Here is a 22,375-nt window from a genome sequence, read left to right as displayed (position 1 = left end):
ATGTGATTTGTAGACCATCACTAGTGGCATCATCGTTTATGAGAAGTGCTCTAATTACTCAGTGTCTTCCTTTTAATATCATTAGAACTTAGAACAAAGGTTAAAATTAAAATAACTCACATATGAATGGGGGAAGGAATTATTATTACTTGAAGCATGATTATTAGTTGAACTCGGGTGACTGACTTCCAGTTCAACGTTCTTCCTATTTTAACATTGCCAATGATCATATTTCTATTTAAATATTTGTTTACAAATAATTTCTATTAGACTAATTTCCCAAAGAACAATCCAAAATACTACTCGCTGTTAAATCTAGAATATAAGAAATAGGTTTCCAGGTACATTCCAAAGATAATCAAATCATGGATTTTGTCAGAATAAAATGGAAGAATATAATTCTAGTTGTTGAATGAAGTCTGTAGAAAGGAAATGTTTGTAACATATAAAAGTTATTCTTTTAGATTTTAGAAACAGAAATAATACTTATTTTCTTCCTATTGAAACTATAGCAAATGAAGTATTAGATTTATTTGGATTAATCTTTCTGAAGAGGTAAGCTAGACATCTGTACATAACTTTATTTTCATCTATTCTATTTAGATTAAGGAAAATTACATAATAATTAGTTCTTTATAGCTTTTGAATAATAGGATCATAACCTTTTCACAATCACATGAAATTTTAGAGTACCTTCCTCTTCTATTTTCTTTTGCAGCATTCGTTTTGGCCTGATAATATCTTCACAAGGCTTATCTGTTAAAAAAAAAAAGGGAGGGGGGAAGGAGATAAAATCTCAAGAAAATTCCATGAAGTTATTCAAGTACATAAAACATTCACAAGTCATTCATTTTATTCATGAGAGCCTGTTTTCAACTAGGTACGGTGTACCACACATCTTAATATGTATTGTTTTATCTTGGAGGAGCTCACAATCAAGGGTCATCTATAGAGTTTGACTTGTTTGATTTGAGTTTGGTTTTAAATCCTGCAATGTTTTTGATCCACTGATTACAGAGAAATATCCAAGCATTTAAAGTAAGCAAAGTTTTTGTTGGGTACGCTATTTTTATTATTTGTTCTTTGTGCTATAATATTATGGATAATAGGTCAAATATAATTATGAGCAATTCTAAAGCCACAGAAAGACCATGATTAAGATGCAGTCCTTGTCCTTATAGGGCTCACAGTGCAGTGGCTGAGACAAGATACATAACCGCACACAAGAATGTGCCATGATGCGTTACGTACTGCTGCTGTGTTGCTTGTAAACAGAGCTGGTCCCTACAGTATTCTCCTGTGAAAGAAGGAGGGAATGATCAGTTCTGCATGGGGAAGAGGCCTGATAAGAGGAGGTGATTCTTTCACCAGCTTCTTCAGACCAATATAAGGGAAATTATATTTCCTTATATATAATTAAGGATATATATAATTAAGTGAGTGGCACTATACTATTGTACTCATTTAGGCCTTTCCCCTCAGGAAGGTTTTCCACAGTAGGATATCACTATTTCCTGATGGGGAAAGGCCTAAAGATATACAAAAGTATAGTGCCACCCAAAAGGCCACCAAGCATAGTACCACGATACTTGGTTCTGGACAGCTTAAATGCAAGGTAGGATAGATCAAGATGAAAGATAGCTGGAGAAAGCTGGGGAAAAGATCATGGAAGACTCTGAGAACTACACTGGAAACTGTACTTTATCTTAATGGTCAGTAAAACATTTTGTACTGGGAAGTTATGTAGTCATGTCTCTCTAAGATCCTCGTAGGGAATATTATGGAAGAGAATTACATAAACGATGTACAGGAAGAAAATGTAAATTTCAGTAATCAATTTGAAGAGCAAACAAAAAATGCTAAACATTTTACCATTTTCTTGGGTGTCATCTGCATTTGCGTTGGTGAGGAAGGTGAGTCCAGCTAAACGGAAAACATCTGCATTGTTCTGGCCACCACCTGCTCCACAGCCCAGGTCACTTGCCTCTAAGGTTTGAAACACCTGTCCAAAGGTTATGAGCTAATTTAATAATTCTTAGGAATTCACTAAAGACAACATGTTAAGTCTATTTAGATGTATAAATCATTCTTCTGAAGTTGTCACATGGTTATAACAAATCAGATCACTCATTTGTCAAATGGTCAAAGACCAAAGTTCCCAACTTCATTACTTTAGTTTGATCTTTCATATTTGTCAACACATACTTACTGAAAATTAAAACAAGAACTAAGGTCTAAGTTTTGGTGAGAGTTGTTTTGTGCATAGAATGCAGAGTTTCAATATAACATAAATAATACATAAATAAATAAGTACATGGATTAGTGAATTACCAGACAAAATAATTCTTCAGTTGCTAAAGAAAAAAAAGGAGCATGACCTCTTATGTTTTGGGGAGAGAGACTCTGGGTTCTACATGGGTGACAACTTGTTCAGAGAAGCTTATTCCAGTTTTAATTTTGATCCCCAATTTTTTTCTTTTCTGTTTTTAACTGTACAGTTTTTTCTTTCTAATTCAAAGAGATTCAAGCCTAGATAATAGTAGCAGGGCCTAAGGGAGATACATGGGAATTTAAGGAAATTGAATAATTTTTACATTCTTTTGTGCCACAGATTTTAAAGGGAGTAAAAAAAAAAAAAAAAAAAAAAGTAGGCTGCCAGGGGCGCCTGGATTGCTCAGTCATTAAGTGTCTGCCTTAGGCTCAGGTCATGATCTCAGGGTCCTGGGATTAAGCCCACATCGGGCTCCCTCCTCAGTGGGGGGAACCTGCTTCTCCCTTTCCCTCTGCCTGCCGCTCTACCTACTTGTGCTCTTTCTCTATCTCTCTGTCAAATAAGTAAATAAAATGTTAGAAAAAAAAAAAAGTAGGCTGCCTATCCAGGCTTCTCTTGCACTGCTACTATAAAGTCCCCAGCTCTTCTATGTCAAAACTCTCCCAATCGATGGCACTTTTGTCCCATGAATATAATTGCCATCATGGTCATATGTTTTTAAAGTGCTTAACTCTATGTTTGGAAAAACAAAAAAGGATAAATCTATGCTTTAGGAACTGACAAGGAGATGGCTTAACTTTCTAAGAACCACTGTTTTGAGTATATTACAGAAAAGCAGGCCTGGTCTTTCCGTAATTTTTCCCCACAACCTACCCTAGGGCCATACTTTGTGAAGCATTGCATAGTCACCCATGCACCAGCAACCAAGGCCAAGCACTACTTAACTCTTTCCAGAGGCTTCTTGGCTCTCCTTTGGACTCCATATATAGCACGGTCCACTGCTGATAGAGCCACCCAGGAATTTGACTCTGTTGCCATATCAAGAGATACATGTTGGCCTGGAGAATATGCACCTGCTTTTGGAGAGAGATGAACCTAAAAGATCATTTGAAAAAGAAAAGTTCATTTGCGTGAGACAAACCTTCACAAGTAGTTACATTTACAGTCTCCTTTACACAGAAGAAAATTTGATAGTGACTCACAATTTGTGACTCACCTGCAGTTGGTTGCCACACTTTTCTTCAATATTCAACCAGACGGAGTCGGACACTAACTCTGCTGTCTGCTCTCCTGTGACAATGTAATAGACCAGGAGACGGGCAGAAGGAACCATGTCTTGTGTCACTGGAATGTTTATGTTTTGGTAAGTTGAATCTAGAAGTTTCTCCCTTGTGCCAAAGTGAACAATTTTGCCCCTGGATAAAATCTAAAAATAAAACAGCAGTAGTAACTATTAAAAACAAAGTATTTGCTTCAGGATGGAGCTTGGAACTGGAGCAGAAATTACATTAAAGAAAAAGAAAGTTAACAAGCATAAGCCCATTATGTGTCAGGACCTTTTATGTTTACTTAATTCCTTTCTTTCTGTGAAAGGAGGAGGGAATGATCAGTTCTGCATGGGGAAGAGGCCTGATAAGAGGAGGTGATTCTTTCACCAGCTTCTTCAGACCAATATAAGGGAAATTATATTTCCTTATATATAATTAAGGATATATATAATTAAGTGAGTGGCACTATATCAGGGCATGAATATTACCCCAATTGTGCAGAGAGATAAAGAGACTGGAGCTCAGAAATTAACTAAATGTCATACTGATTTTGCTCAAAATCACATAACTAGGAAATCAGAGAGCTAATATTTAACCCCAAATCTATGTAAAGTCAGCACACTGTTGCTAAAATCTCTTTCATTTTATTGATTAAAAAAAATTGATGAGTAAGAGGAGTACATATTATTTAGGAATTAAGTTTTAAAGCCAGAGATTAGGTTCTAAACTGGAGGCATATGGTTTAAAAAAAAAAAAAAAAAGGTTACAATTGAAGCCAAAATGTCCTCAAAGGTCGCTTAAATTGTCCTTGGACAGCAGGACTTCATACATGGTTTTGTTACACAGTCCCTATACAGGTCCCATAACTCTTCATCAGTCACTATGACATCTGTGCTCCTCATTTATTTTTTAATTTCTTCCTCAAAAATGTTGAAAAAGCCTTCACCATCTGTTTGACCTGGCCATCAGAATAACACATCCCATTTCTTTGACAATTGTTAGGAAGCCCTTAACCTTTTTCTTACCTTCTGTCCTACCTTCCTACCTTCAGCCTTGATTTGTTACTGTTGTTTAATATAAGCAAAGTAATAGGGATGCTGCTGAACTATAGAATTGGAGTAGGAATCATATGACTCAACTCTTAAGAGCAGGATTTGGGGCCCCCTTGTATGCCAATGAAAAGTACATATTAGCAATAGGTCTAGGCATGTATCTTTGTGGTCATGAACTAGGGCAGAAGTAACGTGAGAACTTAACCAGGCTCTCTCTACAGAGTAATTAGTCTCTCCTTAGTGAAAGGCATATCAGACAAGGAGTCAGAGGCGCCCAGTTCAAATCGAAATCTTCCTTTTCCAAGCTGAGTGACCACAGTAAACCTCTTAACCCGTCTGTTCCTCAGTTTCATCATCTAGGAAATGGTCATGAAATCATGGCTCATCTCAGAGGTTTTTGAAAAACTGATTATCAAATTTGATTATGTTCCTGGAAGTGCTTTGTAAAAACAAATGTGAGGGATCATTCTCATGTTCCTCTGTTAACAAAGAGAGATATTCAGGTAGGGGAATAGACAGATGTAAATCTATCATTACTGTACTTACCAAGTAATTATAGTGAGCTATTTTGTCAATGTATGGACTTCTGGGGGTAACAATAATATTCAGATATCCTCCCACTTGCAAAGCTTTATAGTTGTCAATCCAGTCAATATAAAGGTAACTTTGGCTAAGAGATGAATATGTTACTGCTTGGTAATCTCTGCTGGCCTGATTTTCTTCTGGAAGGTCTGGGTCATCAGTCCTGACCTGAAAAGGAAAATTTCAAGAAGATATGTGGACTGTAATGAAATATTTTCTATGAAAAATACCTTTTAAATTTCTTTCTTTGCCTTATAAATTTCTACATTTCACAACACCAATGCTAAAGGAAAAAAAGACTCCATTACTTCACTGTTTGTACAGCTGTGGTATCAAGTAACTTTACCAGACTCCGGACAATAATTGGAATAATATGGGATTATGAGCTATAGTAGGAAAGTCTGGTGAAGTGAAGAGGGAGAGATGCTCCCAGAAAAAATATTAGCACCCTTCCTGAAACGTCATGGCAATCTGGGGACTCCTCTTCTTATGGGTTGGCAGGGTAAGAGAAGGGTAGTTGTAGGAAGACCTTGAGGACTGGGGACAAGAGTTGTAAATGAACATCACACAGACTCTCTGGTCCAGTTTTAATGTGAAGTGGTGGCACAGAGGTGTATTTATAAATATGGAATAGGGCAGGAATGATATCTTGGCAGCAGTGTCTACTTTTGACAACAAAAGTGGTACTAGCTCATGCTCTGGAGTGAGATAGGCATTGATTTGCCTCCCAGGGCCTCCATTTGTTAACTCTGGAGAAGTTATTTAATCACAAGAGAGGTTACTAGTCCCCTCTCTTTCCCCAGATGCAAAATAACAGAGTATGTTCTCTAACTCATGGAGCTAACTGGGTGGTAAATGTGTTCTACACAAATCTCTCAATATTCCGTAAGTGCTCAGCAGATGACAGTGAATGCGTGCGTGCTGCAGTCATTGATGTGCATTATCAACTTACTCATTTTTTATTTGGGATTGGGAACTTAAGCTGGGAATTTGCTGGGAGAGAAGCCTATTAACTGAGCTCGAAGTTAGAGTGGTTTATGCAGCTAGGAAAAAAGGAGGCTTCTGGGCATAAAAACAGACACATAGACCAGGGGAACAGAGTAGAGAGCCCAGATATGTACCCGCAACTCTATGGTCAAATAATCTTCGACAAAACAGGAAAAAATATACAGTGGATAAAAGACACTCTCTTGGGACGCCTGGGTGGCTCAGTTGGTTAAGCAGCTGCCTTCGGCTCAGGTCATGATCCCAGCGTCCTGGGATCGAGTCCCACATCGGGCTCCTTGCTCCGCAGGGAGCCTGCTTCTCCCTCTGACTCTGCCTTCCACTCTGTCTGCCTGTGCTCGCTCTCGCTCGCTCTCTCTCTGACAAATAAATAAATAAAAATCTTTAAAAAAAAAAAAAAAGACACTCTCTTCAATAAATGGTGCTGGGAAAACTGGACAGCTATATGTAGAAGAATGAAACTTGACCATTCTCTTACACCATACACAAAGATAAACTCAAAATGGATAAAAGACCTCAACGTGAGACAGGAATCCATCAGAATCCTAGAGGAGAACATAGGCAGTAACCTCTTCGATATCAGCCACAGCAACTTCTTTCAAGATATGTCTCCAAAGGCAAAGGAAAGAAAAGCGAAGATGAACTTTTGGGACTTCATCAAGATCAAAAGCTTCTGCACAGCAAAGGAAACAGTCAACAAAACAAAGAGGCAACCCACTGAATGGGAGAAGAAATTTGCAAATGACAGTGCAGACAAAAGGTTGATATCCAGGATCTATAAAGAACTCCTCAAACTCAACACACACAAAACAGACAATCATATTAAAAAATGGGCAGAAGATATGAACAGATACTTCTCCAATGAAGACATACAAATGGCTATCAGACACATGAAAAAATGTTCTTCATCACTAGCCATCAGGGAGATTCAAATTAAAACCACATTGAGATACCACCTTATACCAGTTAGAATGGCCAAAATTAGCAAGACAGGAAACAACATGTGTTGGAGGAGATGTGGAGAAAGGGGAACCCTCTTACACTGTTGGTGGGAATGCAAGTTGGTGCAGCCACTTTGGAAAACAGTGTGGAGATTCCTCAAGAAATTAAAAATAGAGCTTCCCTATGACTCTGCAATTGCACTACGGGGTATTTACCCCAAAGATACAGATGGAGTGAAAAGAAGGGCCATCTGTACCCCAGTGTTTATAGCAGCAATGGCCACGATTGCCAAACTGTGGAAAGAACCAAGATGCCCTTCAACGGGCAAATGGATAAGGAAGATGTGGTCCATATACACTATGGAGTATTATGCCTCCATCAGAAAGGATGAATACCCAACTTTTGTAGCAACATGGACAGGACTGGAAGAGATTATGCTGAGTGAAATAAGTCAGCAGAGAGAGAATCAATTATCATATGATTTCACTTATTTGTGGAGCATAAGAAATAGCATGGAGGACAGGGGAGATGGAGAGGAGAAGGGAGTTGAGGGAAATTGGAAGGGGAGGTGAACCATGAGAGACTATGGACTCTGAAAAACAATCTGAGGGTTTTGAAGAGAAGAGGGGTGGGAGATTGGGGGAACCAGGTGGTGGGTATTAGAGAGGGCATGGGTGGCATGGAGCACTGAGTGTGGTGCAAAAACAATGAATACTGTTATGCTGAAAAGAAAAAAAAAAAAGGAGATTTCTCTGTTTGACCCTTTTGTGTCCCCGAAAAAAGATAAAAAGTCCAGGTGAAGGGGAGAATATTTCTACCACTGGCTTCCACTGATGTACCTATTCTGAAGCTTCTAGATTCTAATGAAGACTTACTAACATAAGAGAAAAAAATTCCCCACTGAAAAACGATAGATCAATCTTCCTCAAGGACCATTCAATGGATTATCATATTGTCTCTGGTTCTTATGTTTTTGCATGCAAAATTGTGAATCTGTTCTCTGGACTCACATTTAAAATCTGCCACATCTGTTGGGCACTCTAGCCAAAACACATAGTCAAAAGCACACGCTGTCCTAGAAATTCAACAGGAGAATTCAGCTTACGTTAAACTCGAGCACCGTTGCTCCAGATGGAAGATTAAGCACAAATGATGCTACTCCATTACTGGAACGTGTTACTTCTTTCTTTGGCTCCAAGTTAGACATCTCTTGGTTTACATCAAAGGTGTGTGCACTCAGAGTCACCGGGACCCCTCCTACCACCTGGTCCAGCGAATCCTTAACCTGCACCTGTTTGTCAGAATAGTCCAAATCCATTTCAGCGCTTATCACTACTTTTTAAAAAAGCAGAACAATTCTGAAATAATTTTTATTCTTCCCCACAAAAGTATGAATCATTCATGTTTACTTTAGTAAAGAGAAGCATATTCTTAGCTTGGAGGAAGGTTTGGTTCTATTTAGTTACGTCATTTTCTAATGGATTCCCTGTATGTCAAGCAGACTCAGGACATAAATATCTTTCTACTAAATCTATTAAGTAGATGTGATAAGGTCTTCCGCTACCTAACTTCTGTGACTCTTCAGTGTGTTTAGAACCGGATAAAGGAGAAAAACAAGGCAATCACATTTGGGAATCATTTTCTTAGACACGACAAACAATAAATTCATCTTTTTTTTCTCCTAACCTCTCTCTACCTCTCATTGCCATCCATGTGGCCACACATAATTTCAACAAAGATATGCTTTATGTTATTTTATTTTTTATATGTGATAGAAAATATAGAAAATATTTTTAAATAATATAGATATATTCAATATAATACTATTATATTTGTGGCATTTTATTATATATTATTATGTATTATCATATGTACCCTATAATAACATATATTGTAACATATTTATACTAATGAAAGAAGCTACAAGCATGTCCAAAGCTTGCCTTAGCTTGGCAAATCTTTTCTTCTTAAAAGCCAGTGGCCAGGGTGCCTGGGTGGCTCAGTGGGTTAAGCTGCTGCCTTCAGCTCAGGTCATGACCTCAGGGTCCTGGGATCAAGTGCCACATCGGGCTCTCTGCTCAGCAGGGAGCCTGCTTCCCTCTCTCTCTCTCTCTGCCTGCCTCTTTGCCTACTTGTGATCTCTCTCTCTGTCAAATAAATAAATAAATAAAATCTTTAAAAAAAAAAGCCAGTGGCCATTTAAGTCACTCTCTTAAGACAGTAAGTATTAAGTACATTTTAATTACACCAAAGTTGATTTTTAAAAGCAAAACATTTTAAAAATTAATTTATTTTATTAAATAGATCAGATAATTTGCCATCATAAAGAGAGAGTCTGAGGCTAAAAGTACAAATAAAGTAATATTTACATCTTTATCATTAGACATCACGTGGAGAATGCCCTTATCATAAAATGTACTTTTAACCTCCACTCATTAGTCTCCTAAAATTCATCATAAAAAAGCAGACATCAATTTAAAGTTAATAAAACACATTTTACTCTAAAGATATATAATAGTTGTTAAAAGCAACACATTTTTAAAGAATAAAAAAATAAAACACTCTGTTCTAGCTTCCTAAGTTAAAGTAGGGAACAAAAATTTCCATCTTAAAAATATAATATAACATGTATTACATATAACAAAATATATGGCAGTAAATAAAATATAATTAGAAAGTCAAATGAATGTATTAACACTATACTGTGAGCATTTTAAAAAAGGAAAAGGGGAGGGAGGTGAGACAATATTAAAAGGGAAGGAGGATGAAGAAGAAAAAAAAGACAGAGAACAGAGAGAACAGACAGGCAAGGACCCAGGGAGCCAAAATGGAAAGAATGGAGAATGGTACGGATAGAGGACATGAGACAGAGTTACTGCCAAGGACCACAGAGGCAGACTGAAAAGCACAGGAAGGCAAACAAAGATGACACCGGAAGTAAAAAAGTGGTGAGAGAAAGGGGTTTTATTTTCAAGGAATGATATTCCTGTTTTAAGACTTCTGAAGAATATGTCACCAAATAATTTTAAATGTTAATGTTTTTTTAAAACTACAGACTTACGGTGTTTTATTTACATATAATTTAATGCAATGCTTTTTAAGGGAATGCCTAAAGGTTGCTCTAAGCATTGAAATCACTCCTGAGGCTGAAGCTGGCCTGCATTTTCCTACCTCCCCTCTACATTCACAACCAATCCCCCGCTCACAGGTGAGTTTTCTCTGTGATTCCCTCTTCCAGCATCCCTTCCCTGTTTGACACCCTCAGGGTTTTTGTAAACAGAAAAAGATAACTATATTTAGCAATATTCTTTCATTTACCTTGATAGAATATGGAATCCCAGGCTTCAAGAAAAGAGGAGTAGCAACCAAATTCAGTTTGTAGGGAGAGAGGACATATTTGATGCCAGGAATTTCAGCCTCTTCAGAAAATCCACCTAAAGAAATGACATGCATCACATTGAGGATTATACCACTCGGTATGGGGATCTAGTTTAACTGTGCCTGTCTCCATAGACTTATTCATTCACGGGCCCCATTCCTGCATTCATTCATCAGGAGTAAGTAGGACCTGGGACTTGGTTCAAAGGAACAGTGCAGAGAAAATTTTAGACCTCGGGAATTTCCAAAGCCTTACATCCAAGGCCTGTGTGTAGAGTCATCCCTTGTGGAAGGAGACTTTAGGATTGGACTGAGGAGGAGTGTGTAGAAGGGACACCACTTTTTGTTAGTGACCTGAGTTTCAGTTGAATATGTACAAGGGGTTATGGAGAGAAGGAAAGGACTAGACAACTAAGCTTTACAGTTTCACCTATAGAGCACATGATACAGACAGAACTGGATAAGACAGAAGAAGAGTGCTTGAGGTAACGGGAGCCCTGAGAATTCACTAGCAGGAGCCCAGTAACGCACAAAGCTCCAGTATCCCTAAACTCCTTTCCAGTATTCATCCCTAACACTTCTCTATATATATACTATACTTTAACCAACTGGATAATCAACTGGATAATCTCAAAGATCAAGTCTTGCCTTCTACCTTTGGTATATGCCCTCTATGGAGGGCGTCCCATTTCTCCCCCATCTACCATCCTTGCCTCAAAACCCTACTCATCCTCCAAGGCTGTCTTCAGGATACAGTCACCTGGGAACTCACCTTCCTCTGGAGATCAGTAACATCAAGTACTTTGCTTATTAGAGCACAAAGAGAATTCCTGCTTTTAACAAAATCCTTTACCTGTCTTACAGCTGATGCTAGTTTGTAACCCACTTGAGTGCTGGGATTATATGTCATCCATATTTGTAAGTCTATATGTTTAGCAATACTATTTGAATATCTCACAAATATTGATTAAATGGAATTTATTTGAAATTAATTGAGAAAAAGTAAAAGTAAAAAAGATATGGGGGCGCCTGGGTGGCTCAGTGGATTAGGGCCTCTGCCTTCAGCTCGAGTCATGATCTCAGGGTCCTGGGATCGAGCCCCACATCGGGCTCTCTGCTCAGCAGGGAGCCCGCTTTCCCCTCTGTCTCTGCCTGCCTCTTTGCCTCCTTGTGATCTCTGTCTGTTAAGCAAATAAATAAAATCTTTTTTTAAAAAAGATATGTTAAAATAACGTAAAAAATAATATTCTGGGCAAGAAGCATCATTCTCTAATACCTATTGATCATCTTATATATACAAAATAATTGAATAATTATCTCAATACTTCATTGTATGACCCTTGAAGAAAAATTTAAAGAAGAGGAAGGAACATTAAGAATCATCTTGTCTAATTCTCATTTTATTTAAAAAAAAAAAAAGGCTAGTGTGGTTAAATTGTTCAAGTTAGTTTAAGGGTTCACTGTAAACCTGAAAATATAAAGAATATTACTAATTAAGACACCAGAAGTAAGACAAATTGACCTAATTTGGAGTAATAATTAATAATTATTAAAAACCACTGGAGTTGTGTTGAGAGAATGAGATAAAAATTTAAGGATGCTAAGAAAGTAGTAGGTAGGAAGAAGAAAAGAAGGAGGAGGAGAAGGAGAAGAAGGAGGAGTAGGAGGAGGAGAATAGGGGGAGGAGGAGGAGAAGGGGGGAGGAAGATGAGGAGGATGAGGAAGAAGGGGAGGAGGAAGGAGAAGAGGAGGAAGAAGGAAGAGGCAGAGGAAGGTGGATAGGAAGAAGAAGAAAGAAAAAAGGAGGTAGAGGGGAAGGGGGAGGAGAGGGGCTAACACGTATATAGTTCTCACTCTATGTGAGACGTATACTGTTGTGACGTATACTGTTTTAAGTATTTTGCATATATTGACTCTCCAATCCTCACCACAGCCCTATGAGGTATACGTAATTACTGCACCCATTTTAGAAACATTACCTCCAATTTTAGATAGAATTCCTGAATATTACAGCTAAAAGGGGCTTTTATCATTGTACAGATAAGGAGACTAAATGATAATGCAGTATCTTTCATTTGCATAGTACTTTGTCAAACATTTCTACATATATATATCATTTAGATTTTTATTCTTACCAGGTAAGAACACTGGGGTTCTAGTGGTTGAAGCCAGATATCAGGATATCAATATCGATTGAGCAGATGCTACCCCATTTTGCACTAGGGGTGATAGAGACCCAGTGACTAGAGTGTGGGAGAGCTCTACTCTAATCTCAGCTTCTAATGGTATGAAAAGTAAAATTTAAGTAAGAAAGAAAATAAAATACAAAAGAATTACAGAAATTATTTACACTTTTAGTATGCTGTCTAGATAGTATTCAAGAGAAATTAAACAACAAAAAACCTTACCTGCTGACTCTATGACTGTTACACCAATGTAAAGGTACTTGTTGTTTAAATCTTCCAGACTGCCATAGGACAGTTCTTTGATCGCCGTTTCAGAGTTAAATGTGAATTGAGCAACTCCATTTATCAACTTTTTAAAAACGGAAAATGAAAGAGGTATTTCAGGGAAGTTAACAGAGAAAAATTAACAAAATATGGATTTACTAGCTTTCTAAGTAGAAAGCAACTATGAGAGGAATGATCTAGTGTCACCAGGAGAGTGAATGATTAAGTCTACAAATAAGCCCAAAGTGTTGTTTTCTAACTTATGGGTCTAGATGTATAGGAAGAGTTGTAAACATTATGTGGTTCAACGGGTCTTTTTTGCACTAGCTGACCAACGTTCCTTTCCCCGATCTCTGAGTCGTCTTCCAACTTCGGGGCCTGCTCTCCAGCTTACTTTTGATCCTGAGAGTTTGTTGGGGTTTATGATACTTAATTTGTACCTCACTGCTTACATACTGAACCACTTATTTAAAAACACACAATGGAGAGAGGGAGATGGAGTTAAGTCATATTACAATATTTAATTATTAACCACAACAGTAAAATAGATTTTGCCTTATTTTTCTTCTAAAATTGAGTAGCTTGGGGCCAGGGATTTTTGACTTATTTACCTTCATATCCCAGTGTCCAGCATAGAATCTTACAGTAAAAAGAGGTGTCTGCTTTATATCTTGGATAAATAAAACTCTTTGGAAAAGCTTAGGCTGAATAACTGATGATACAAACCACACAAATATGCAAGAGGGAGCAGAATGGCAGGAGTCCTTATCACCTGAGGCATAACCTCAAGAACACTGAACAAGGAAAAGGGGATCAGGGCTCTAATATGAGCTCCGGCAACCACTAACCCTTAACTGTAGACAAATAACTTCCCAGTGAATTCATTCACTCACAAATATTTATAGAGCGCCTACTCTTTGCCTGGACTCAGGTTGGCTCTGGGCATATAATGGGAAAAATTAAGATCCACAGAGAGGTTGGTATAGAGAATGATAATTGCAATAAAAAAGGGTTTCTCAATGTCAGCACTATTGACATTTGGACAGGGGAATTGTTTGCTGCTGGGAGTTGCTCAGTGCATTGCAGAAGTTTGGCAGCATCCTGGCCTCTTTTACTAAATGCTAGTGGCACCCCCCCTTCCCTGTTGTAACAACCACAAATGTTCCTGAACATTGCTAAATGTCCCCTTGGGGGTAAACAATGTCTCTGGTTGGGAACCATTGTAATAAAACATGAAACATACTCCACTAAGGGAGGCTCAAGGCCTAAGGGAGTACCTGGCAGGGGCAGCCAACCTAGTTTACAGGAGTCAGGGAGACTTCCCAGAGATAGGGAGCTAACACTGAGACTTTGAGAAGGAATTAGCCAGGGAACAAAGAGGCAGAAGGGACCAAGGGAAAGAGCATTCCCAAGTAGAAGCAGAGGCATTGCAAGCACCTGGAGGCAAGTGAGACTAGGGTAAGTTCCAGGAACTGGAGTGACCAGTGCCAGGGAGAGGAAACAGGGCATGAGATAGGCTGGCAAGGGAGGCTGATGTCATGGACAGTGGACTTTATCCTGAGGACCAGAAGAAGCCAAGGGAGCATCTTAGTTTTGATTTCCACACCTATGTAAAATGAGGGGTTGGACTAGATGATTTGGAAGTGACTTTTCTCCAGCCTTCCTGATGTGTCTTTAGGTACAAGTGAACCCATCTTAACATCTTACCATTTTGTTTTGCAATGCTTTTTGCATCATTTCTTTTTGATCATCTATTAAGTTGTCTCTTATTCCAAAAGTGATAAAAACATCAGCTTCGGTGACAACTTTATTATAAAAATATCTGCCAAACAATAATACATAAAATTATTTTGCTAACATGGTTAAAACAATAAAATTCAGATCTAATGTAACAATTTAAAATTACATAAAGCATTTGATACACTTTCAAGTGTCTTCCATCCACTATTGCATTTCATCCTCTTAAAGCTATAAAAATAAAACCAAAGTGCAGATATTTATTACTCTCTGCTAAATGAAAAAAAAAAAAAACAGATCTTGGGGAGATCAAAAGACCTCTCAGGTCCAGAATCAGGATACACTGCTTCCTTAATGATTTGGTATCAGTGGGGCTCAGTTCTCTATTTTCTTTTACATCTTTAAAAGCAGCATACCCAATCTCATTGTAATATAAGCTCCTTTTTAAACATTATAACTGCATATTTCTTTTTTAGTTTGGAATTAAAGTGAGACTAAAGGAAATTTCCTGCATAACAAAAAACACTGTAGCAAGAGCTAATCTTCCTTGTCCATAGTCTGAACAAATAAAGTAAGTGTTTCCCTTAAAAGAAGTCAGTTTCTAGAATTCTCTGTTAAATGAGCCTTTGTGTTGGTTTAGACTAAGTAACACTCCATCTTAGGAATAAATGCTAGTAAGAAAGGCAGTATAGGGTAGTACTGAGGGCTTGAATTCTGAAACCAGACAGGCCACATAACTTACTAGCTGTGTGATCTTGGGCAAATAAGTTAATATTTATGTACCTCTGTTTTTGTATTTGTCATATGGAGACAGAAATAGTATCTGACTCACAGAGATTTCATAAAGATTAAGTGAGCTCATATATACAGAGTACTTAGAAAAATGCCCAACACATTCCATTATATAAATTGGTTATTGTTACTAATAACTACATTATATGGTCATTTTTATTTTTATTTTTAAAAAGACCTTATTTATTTATTTGAGAGAGAGAGAGAGCACGAGAGGCGGGAAGGTCAGAGGGAGAAGCAGGGAGCTCAATGCAGGACTCCATCCTGGGACTCCAAGATCATGACCTAAGCAGTTGCTTAACTGACTGATCCACCCAGGTGCCCTATATTGTCATTTTTAAATGACCTGTGTTTTCGCAGAAGATTGCTTGCAAAACTAACTCCAGTTCTCCACTGCCCCTTAAATCTACCACTTTTGTAGTTCCTTGCCGATGAAAGATATGAAAGGAATCTATTTCCTTTGGGCTGGTCTTCTAACTTGATTTGGACAAATGAATGTGGTAGAAGTGATGGTGAGCCAGTCCTAAGCTTAGACCTCAAGAGGACTTTCATGCTTCATATTCTGTGGGCATTGCTGCTACTACAGGCTAATCTCCTGGATGATGAGAGATACACAGAGTCCAGCTGTCTCTGTCACTTTAGTCAACTGTCAGACATGTGAGTAAGACCTCCCTAGACCAGCCAGATCCCAGGTGACCTGCCAACTGATGGCAGGCACACAGGTGAGCCCAGCTGACATTCAGCCTGGCCCAGATCAGTAGAACTGCCCAGCTGCCTCGTAAATGGTTGTTGTTTTAAAGCGTTGGGTCTTGAAGTAGTCATGTAGCTTTTTTAAGCCATTAAAAAGGGACAAGAAGTGGGGAGCCTGGGTGGCTCAGTGGGTTAAGCCACTGCCTTCGGCTCAGGTCATGATCCCAGGGTCCTGGGATCGAGTCTTGTATCGGGCTCTCTGCTCAGCGGGGAGCCTGCTTCCTCCTCTCTCTCTGGCTGCCTCTCTGCCTACTTGTGATCTCTCTCTGTCAAATAAATAAATAAATTCTTTAAAAAAAATGACAAGAAATAAGGCTTCATATCTCAGTCCCAGTATCCTAAGTCATGCTGATTCCTAAACATACACATTGGACTTAAAACCTTAAGTTTTTGTTTGTTTGTTTGTTTTTTTGCTGTTGAGTAACCAAAAAAGCTAAAATCAGAATCAGAGAAAATTGAAACGAGTAAATAAACTGTAGACCTGATAGCTCCTCAATCAGTCAGTTCCCAAAGTCATAGTAAATCACAGATCACAGCAATATATGTGTGTATTAAGTCAACACATTGTACACTTTAAACGTGTACAATGTTACATGTCAATGATATCACAGTAAAGTGTGGGCAGGGGGAGGAATCACACTTCTCACTTAATCAACAATCACCAACCAGATTTGGCACTCAATTTAGCTAGATAAGCTGAAAAAAAAATTCTTACCTCGCTTTTATTGTAATTTCAAAATCATTAAAGTCCTTATAGCTAATGAAATTCTTTTCTGGTTCTATTGAGACTGAAAAATGTGGCATCACTGAAAATAAAAACAAAGAGGCAATTTTAGCATTTAAGTTAGAGTAGTCTTCTTTCTTTCTTTCTTTTTTAAAGAATTTATTTGTTTGACAGAGAGTGAGAGAAGGATAGAGAGCACAGGCAGGGGGAGCAGCAGAGGGAGAGGGGGAAGGAGGCTCCCTGATCAGCAGGGAGAGAGTAGCCTTCTTTCTGGTATAGTTGGACAAGCTGTAACATCAACACACCATTGACCTTGTCATCATCAAGACCATCATCATTGCCAACAATATCTGTGGGGGACCTCTCACTCTACCAGTGAGAGTTCTCTCCAGCTTTATGTACCAGAAGTACTTTGCTTCTACTTTGATTACAACATTTAGTATAGTCAATTGATTATTTCCTTCACTAGAGTATGGGGTCCTTGAAAACAGAAAAGACTGTACTCTATGTATCTTTGAATGTCTCTCCCCACCACCCTTTTCATGAGTCTTAAATATAGTATACACTCAATGAGGGTTTATTAAACTGAAAATGGAAAATGAAAACTCTTGCTTATTTAACAGTTCCCTTTTATGTCATAACCCATAAACCTATGGTTTATGGACATAACTCATCCGGTTACCCAGCCAGAAACCGATCTGGTTTCCAAATTCCAACATAAAACTCTGACTTTAGTCAAGAAGAGAAAGCTTGGGGAGCCTGGGAGGTTCATATGCTTAAGTATTTGCCTTCAGCTCAGGTTGTGATTCCAGGGTCCTGGGATTGAGCCCCATGTTGGGCTCTCAGCTCAGCAAGAAGTCTGCTTCTCCCTCTGCCTCTGCCTCTCTCCCCTGCTCATGCTCTCTCTCAAGTGAATAAATAAAACCTTTTTAAAGAGAGAGAAAGCTTACAATTAGCTAAAAGAAAGAACACCCATACAAAATTTAAAATTAGGGTAGAAAGGAAGGAGTTTTCTCTCTCTCTTTCTCTCTTTCTCTCTCTCTCTCTCTCACATTGATTGCCCAAGAGAAAACAATTTCACCTGTCAAAGTGGCACTGCCTTCTCTTTAGACTAACTAAGACCATGTACCAGGGCTTATGGATTCTAATTCTATTAGCCAGCACAACCATTAATGGAGAATTGCATAACTGAGTGGCCCTGATATTGTGGACAAAGATTGACACATAAGTTTAACATAAGTTGGCGTCAGATATGGGTCATATTTCCTAGACAGAGAAGTCTAAAAGAAGAATGCACTTTGTTGCTCTAGGCTGCATTCCTGTGTTACCAAAGATGAAGACAGGTGTATGTATGAGGTGGAGGAAAACACTTCATCCTTACATCTAGTACCTACTTACTGTAGAGCAGGCACACTCTTATTAATGGGTATATCACAGTGAACAGAAAGACACAAACCCTGTCCTTACTGAGCTCACAGTCAAACAGCGAAGAGAGTTTATACACAGATAAACATAACCATAGTTATGAAAACGAATATATAAGTATAGGGAATTCATTCTTCCTAAGAAAGAGAAGTTAGGAAAAGATTTGCTGAATAAACTGTTTTTTGGCTGAGACTTGAAAGATGAGTAGGAGCTGGCTAAGTAATCAGGGAGGGGAGAAGTATTTTAGGCAGATGGAACATCATATCCAAAGTCCCCACTGCTGGAGGGAAGTAAGGGGATGCACAGTATAAAATGAGGCCCAAGAGGAGGAAGGCGGGGCCAGCTCAAAATAAGGATTTTTATTTTCATTAGCAAAGGAATGAGGAGCTACTGGGGACCTTTCAAAAGTGAAATAACATGATGAGATTTGCATTTAAAGATTTTGGCCAATACCAAATGAGAATAGCTTGGAAGAAGAGATAGCAGTTAGGAGGCTTTTGCAGTAGTCCAGGCGGGGGCCTGGTGATGAATTGATGAGGGTGGCCTCAGACAGTAGGAGGTGGAGGAATTCTAGATATACACAGGAAGCAGTAAAAATACTCGGAGGAAGGAAGCTCAGTTAGGATTATAGGTTATTGAGAACCCATTATCTTTTAAAATTGTTTCAGTGTAACAAATTTTTTTGGTCACTGTTTTTTGTTTTGTTTTGTTTTTTTGCTCATTGTTAAAATTTGTGTATTTATTCTCTGTATCATTATAAGTCTCCTGGAGGAATAAAAAATGACTTCAAACAAAAGAAAGTTAAATTCGATATCAGAACACACAAATGCTTTAAAACAACTACAAGAAATGGAAAGATGGGAGTCTGGGTGGCTCAGGTGGATGGCTGACTGCCTTCAGCTCAGGTTACGATCCTGGTGTCCTGAGATTGAGCCCCGTTCCCTTTGCTGTGCTCTCTCTTTCTCAGTCAAACGAATAAATAAAATCTTAAAAAAAAAAAAAAAATGGAAAGATAAGCTTTTTATATGTTAATTATTAGTCCATCAATATGATTGATTTCAAAATAAGGATGCCTTAGATTTCCAGATAAATATATTAGGGATTTGTGAGCCAGAAGGAAAATAGTACTGAACTCGGGGGATAGAAATCCAGTTGTTTCTTTTCCGTCACTAAATGGTTGCAATGATTTGAGTAAATCTTAGTTCTACTGGGTTCTGCTTACCTCATCTCTACCTATTTAAGTTTCTCCAAAAATCACAATTTTTGCCTTAAACTTGTCAAGCTTCCTGGGTCACTAGGTTCTTCTGGCTCTGTGATGAGGAGCACAAGTCCAGAAAGTTTGATGGACTTGTTCAAGCTCCACGAGTTCTTGTAATCATCCCAGCCAGGCTGCCTCATCTTTATCTGGGAGTGATTCTGCATTAAGTTCACTAATGAAAAACATAACTGCAGAAACACTAACTTTTTACGAATAAACTTTTGTCACAAATTACCATATTCTTTGATTTCAAAATACGCCACTCCAGTTGTTGAAAAGTCCTCTTTATATTTAGCTCGGATTGTCCATACACCATATCTGGGGGAGACAAAATATTAAAAATTATAGAAGTCATCAAATATTTTTAATTTATCCAGAGGAAATCTAATTGATTCCTGTTTTAGGGAGGAGAAAGTAGAGATATATTTAGCCTAAGTAATATATTTTATTTGTGCAGAACTTTAAGTAATAAACAGAAATAACTGAATGTTTTCAGGATAATAAAAATGTTTAAGTAATGAGTTTTTCATATTCTGTCATTTTTTTCAAGTGTTTTTGTCTTAATATAGTCAATAGCTTTGATTTGAAGAGCTTATGAAATCTTTGAAGATTAATTTAATCCTGGAACATAGTTACACTAACATAATACCAAAATCACACTATAGTAGGACATCCATATTAATGTCTCTAGAAACATATAACAGGTCAAGCTTTTCCAGATGATAAAACTCACACCTCACATAAAAGAAGTTATGGTTAGAGACAAAATATGGTTTATTTAAAGAGGAAAATGACCTGAATTTAATTAACAATCTTCATTTAAAAATATTTACTGAGCACTGGGGTAAGAACTAGAGGTAAAAGTGAAAAAAATAGAAGAATTTCTGCACTTATAGAGCTAACAGTCCTTGAGACTTCCAATTCCAATTTCCAATTCTCCATTTACTGACAGATTAGATTTGGGCAAGTTGCTTAACTTCATCTGTGCAGTGAAAAAGATCACATTTATTTTGCACATTGGTTATGCAATCAATACACTTAATACTATGACTACCACCATCATTAATTCAATGAATATTTGTCAAGTGCCTGTTATGTTAAAGTTCTGAAGATACAACAGTGAGCAAAACAGACAAAATAAGAAGGCAAATAAACAAACAAACCAGTAAATAAGTGTAACACTGAGATATGTAGCCATGAAGTAAATAAATAAGAGAGTTAGAAAAGGAGAGGGACTATATTAAATTATGTATCCAGGGATAGCCTCTTTGAAAAGGGAGCATTTACTCTGTGTCCTAAGGAATACGAAGTCAGCCTTCTGAAGAGCAAGCTGAAGCACATTCTAAGCAGAGGGAACAACATGTGCAAAGGTACTGGGGCAGGAAGGTAGGGCTCATGAGAGGCCACCATGCCTGACACATAATCTGTCAAGGAACAAATGGCACAAAATACAGTTGGATAATAGTTGGATAAATAATAATAGTTATAAAATAATAAGATCAATTCTATGATATAGAGCAGGTAGTATTTTCAAGGAAGTATGTAATTTAAAAATTAGATTCTCAATTTCACTCACATTTCTAGAAAATCTTCAGTGAATTAACTACAAACAACAAATTAACCGTGAGCTCCCTTCCAGAGGGCAAAAAAATAACCACAAGAAGGTTTTGTTTTAAAATTATATTTAACCATTTATGAGTACAGTTATTTGTCCTACTGTATTCTAAGTTCCTTGAAGGCAGGGACCGTGGATTACTCACTTCTATTTTGTGTATCTCACTCTCTATGTGCCTTGCACATACCAGGAATGTGTTCACCAAATCTTTATTACATTGTATTCTGTTAGAACTTGTTCTTAAATCCTTTAAAATGAGGCCCCCTAAAAAGAAATGGCTCTGAGAACCCTCTCCTTCTCGAAATCTGCCTTCTGGTAATCTATGCAGACAAAGACTATGGAGCACCAATATTTTTATAACTCTCAGAACAAGGCATGGGACCGCTCTAGCCCTTTCGACTAAAAATCTACTAGATTCCTTGAAGGGTAGAGGGTTGATGGATTATTTGTTTTATTTTATTTTAATGCCAGTGAGTTAACATACAGTATTATATTAGTTTCAGCATACGCTATAGTGATGCAACAATTCCGTATACCAGCCCATGCTTATCCCAAGTGGACTCCTTTGTATATTCTCATCCCCTTCACGCTTACACCCTTCTTAACAACACGCAGCTTCATTTGACTGGTTATCTCTCTCACAATCCAAAGTTCCAGATGTGTTTTCTAGAGAAAACTGTATTAACAAACACTTTAAAATACTTAGGATTAGTTGGAATCTTGAAGTCAGGAAAAGAGATGATTCCAGTATAATCGTTTTCTTCTACAATGTCCACTTCTGATCCTTCGGGATCCTTTGAATAAAAACAAACAACCTCAAAGCATAAAAACCACATTAAAAAATCAACTGATTATAGTATCTTTGACCTATGGGAGTATTTACTAACAAAGATCTATGTCTTCAAATTAAATACGAAGGAGGAAGATAACTTAAATGTTGTTGAAGGCAAATAGGGTTCGTTTAAGCTACTTCCCTCCCTCTTTGAAACTGTTCTCCATCTCCTGCTACACATGTGTGCATGCACACACACGCACACACACACACAGAGATGGAGAGAGGAAAGGAGAAAGAGAAGGTGTATATTGGTATCCAGGATATCCTTGCCACAATTATCCAGAAGAGAC

General features: G+C 37.8%; 1 protein-coding gene across 1 annotated transcript in view; it reads right to left on the bottom strand.

Annotated features, from left to right (window-relative positions):
• Positions 1 to 22,375, bottom strand: part of C5 (complement C5) — a 96,509-nt gene that overhangs the window by 58,768 nt on the left and 15,366 nt on the right. Inside the window, exons 5-16 of the mRNA XM_059141828.1 lie at positions 21,953 to 22,044; positions 19,871 to 19,953; positions 16,944 to 17,034; positions 14,657 to 14,771; positions 12,908 to 13,034; positions 10,440 to 10,555; positions 8,227 to 8,412; positions 5,139 to 5,342; positions 3,489 to 3,698; positions 3,218 to 3,367; positions 1,873 to 2,002; positions 694 to 756 (exon numbers count right to left, since the gene is read on the bottom strand). Of these exons, the coding sequence (XP_058997811.1) occupies positions 694 to 756; positions 1,873 to 2,002; positions 3,218 to 3,367; positions 3,489 to 3,698; positions 5,139 to 5,342; positions 8,227 to 8,412; positions 10,440 to 10,555; positions 12,908 to 13,034; positions 14,657 to 14,771; positions 16,944 to 17,034; positions 19,871 to 19,953; positions 21,953 to 22,044 (1,567 nt within the window). The remainder of the gene's footprint in view (positions 1 to 693; positions 757 to 1,872; positions 2,003 to 3,217; positions 3,368 to 3,488; positions 3,699 to 5,138; positions 5,343 to 8,226; positions 8,413 to 10,439; positions 10,556 to 12,907; positions 13,035 to 14,656; positions 14,772 to 16,943; positions 17,035 to 19,870; positions 19,954 to 21,952; positions 22,045 to 22,375) is intronic.

Source organism: Mustela lutreola, chromosome 12 (genome assembly GCF_030435805.1).
Source record: "Mustela lutreola isolate mMusLut2 chromosome 12, mMusLut2.pri, whole genome shotgun sequence".
Lineage (NCBI taxonomy): Eukaryota > Metazoa > Chordata > Mammalia > Carnivora > Mustelidae > Mustela > Mustela lutreola.
This window is presented reverse-complemented; position numbering and strand designations above follow the sequence as displayed.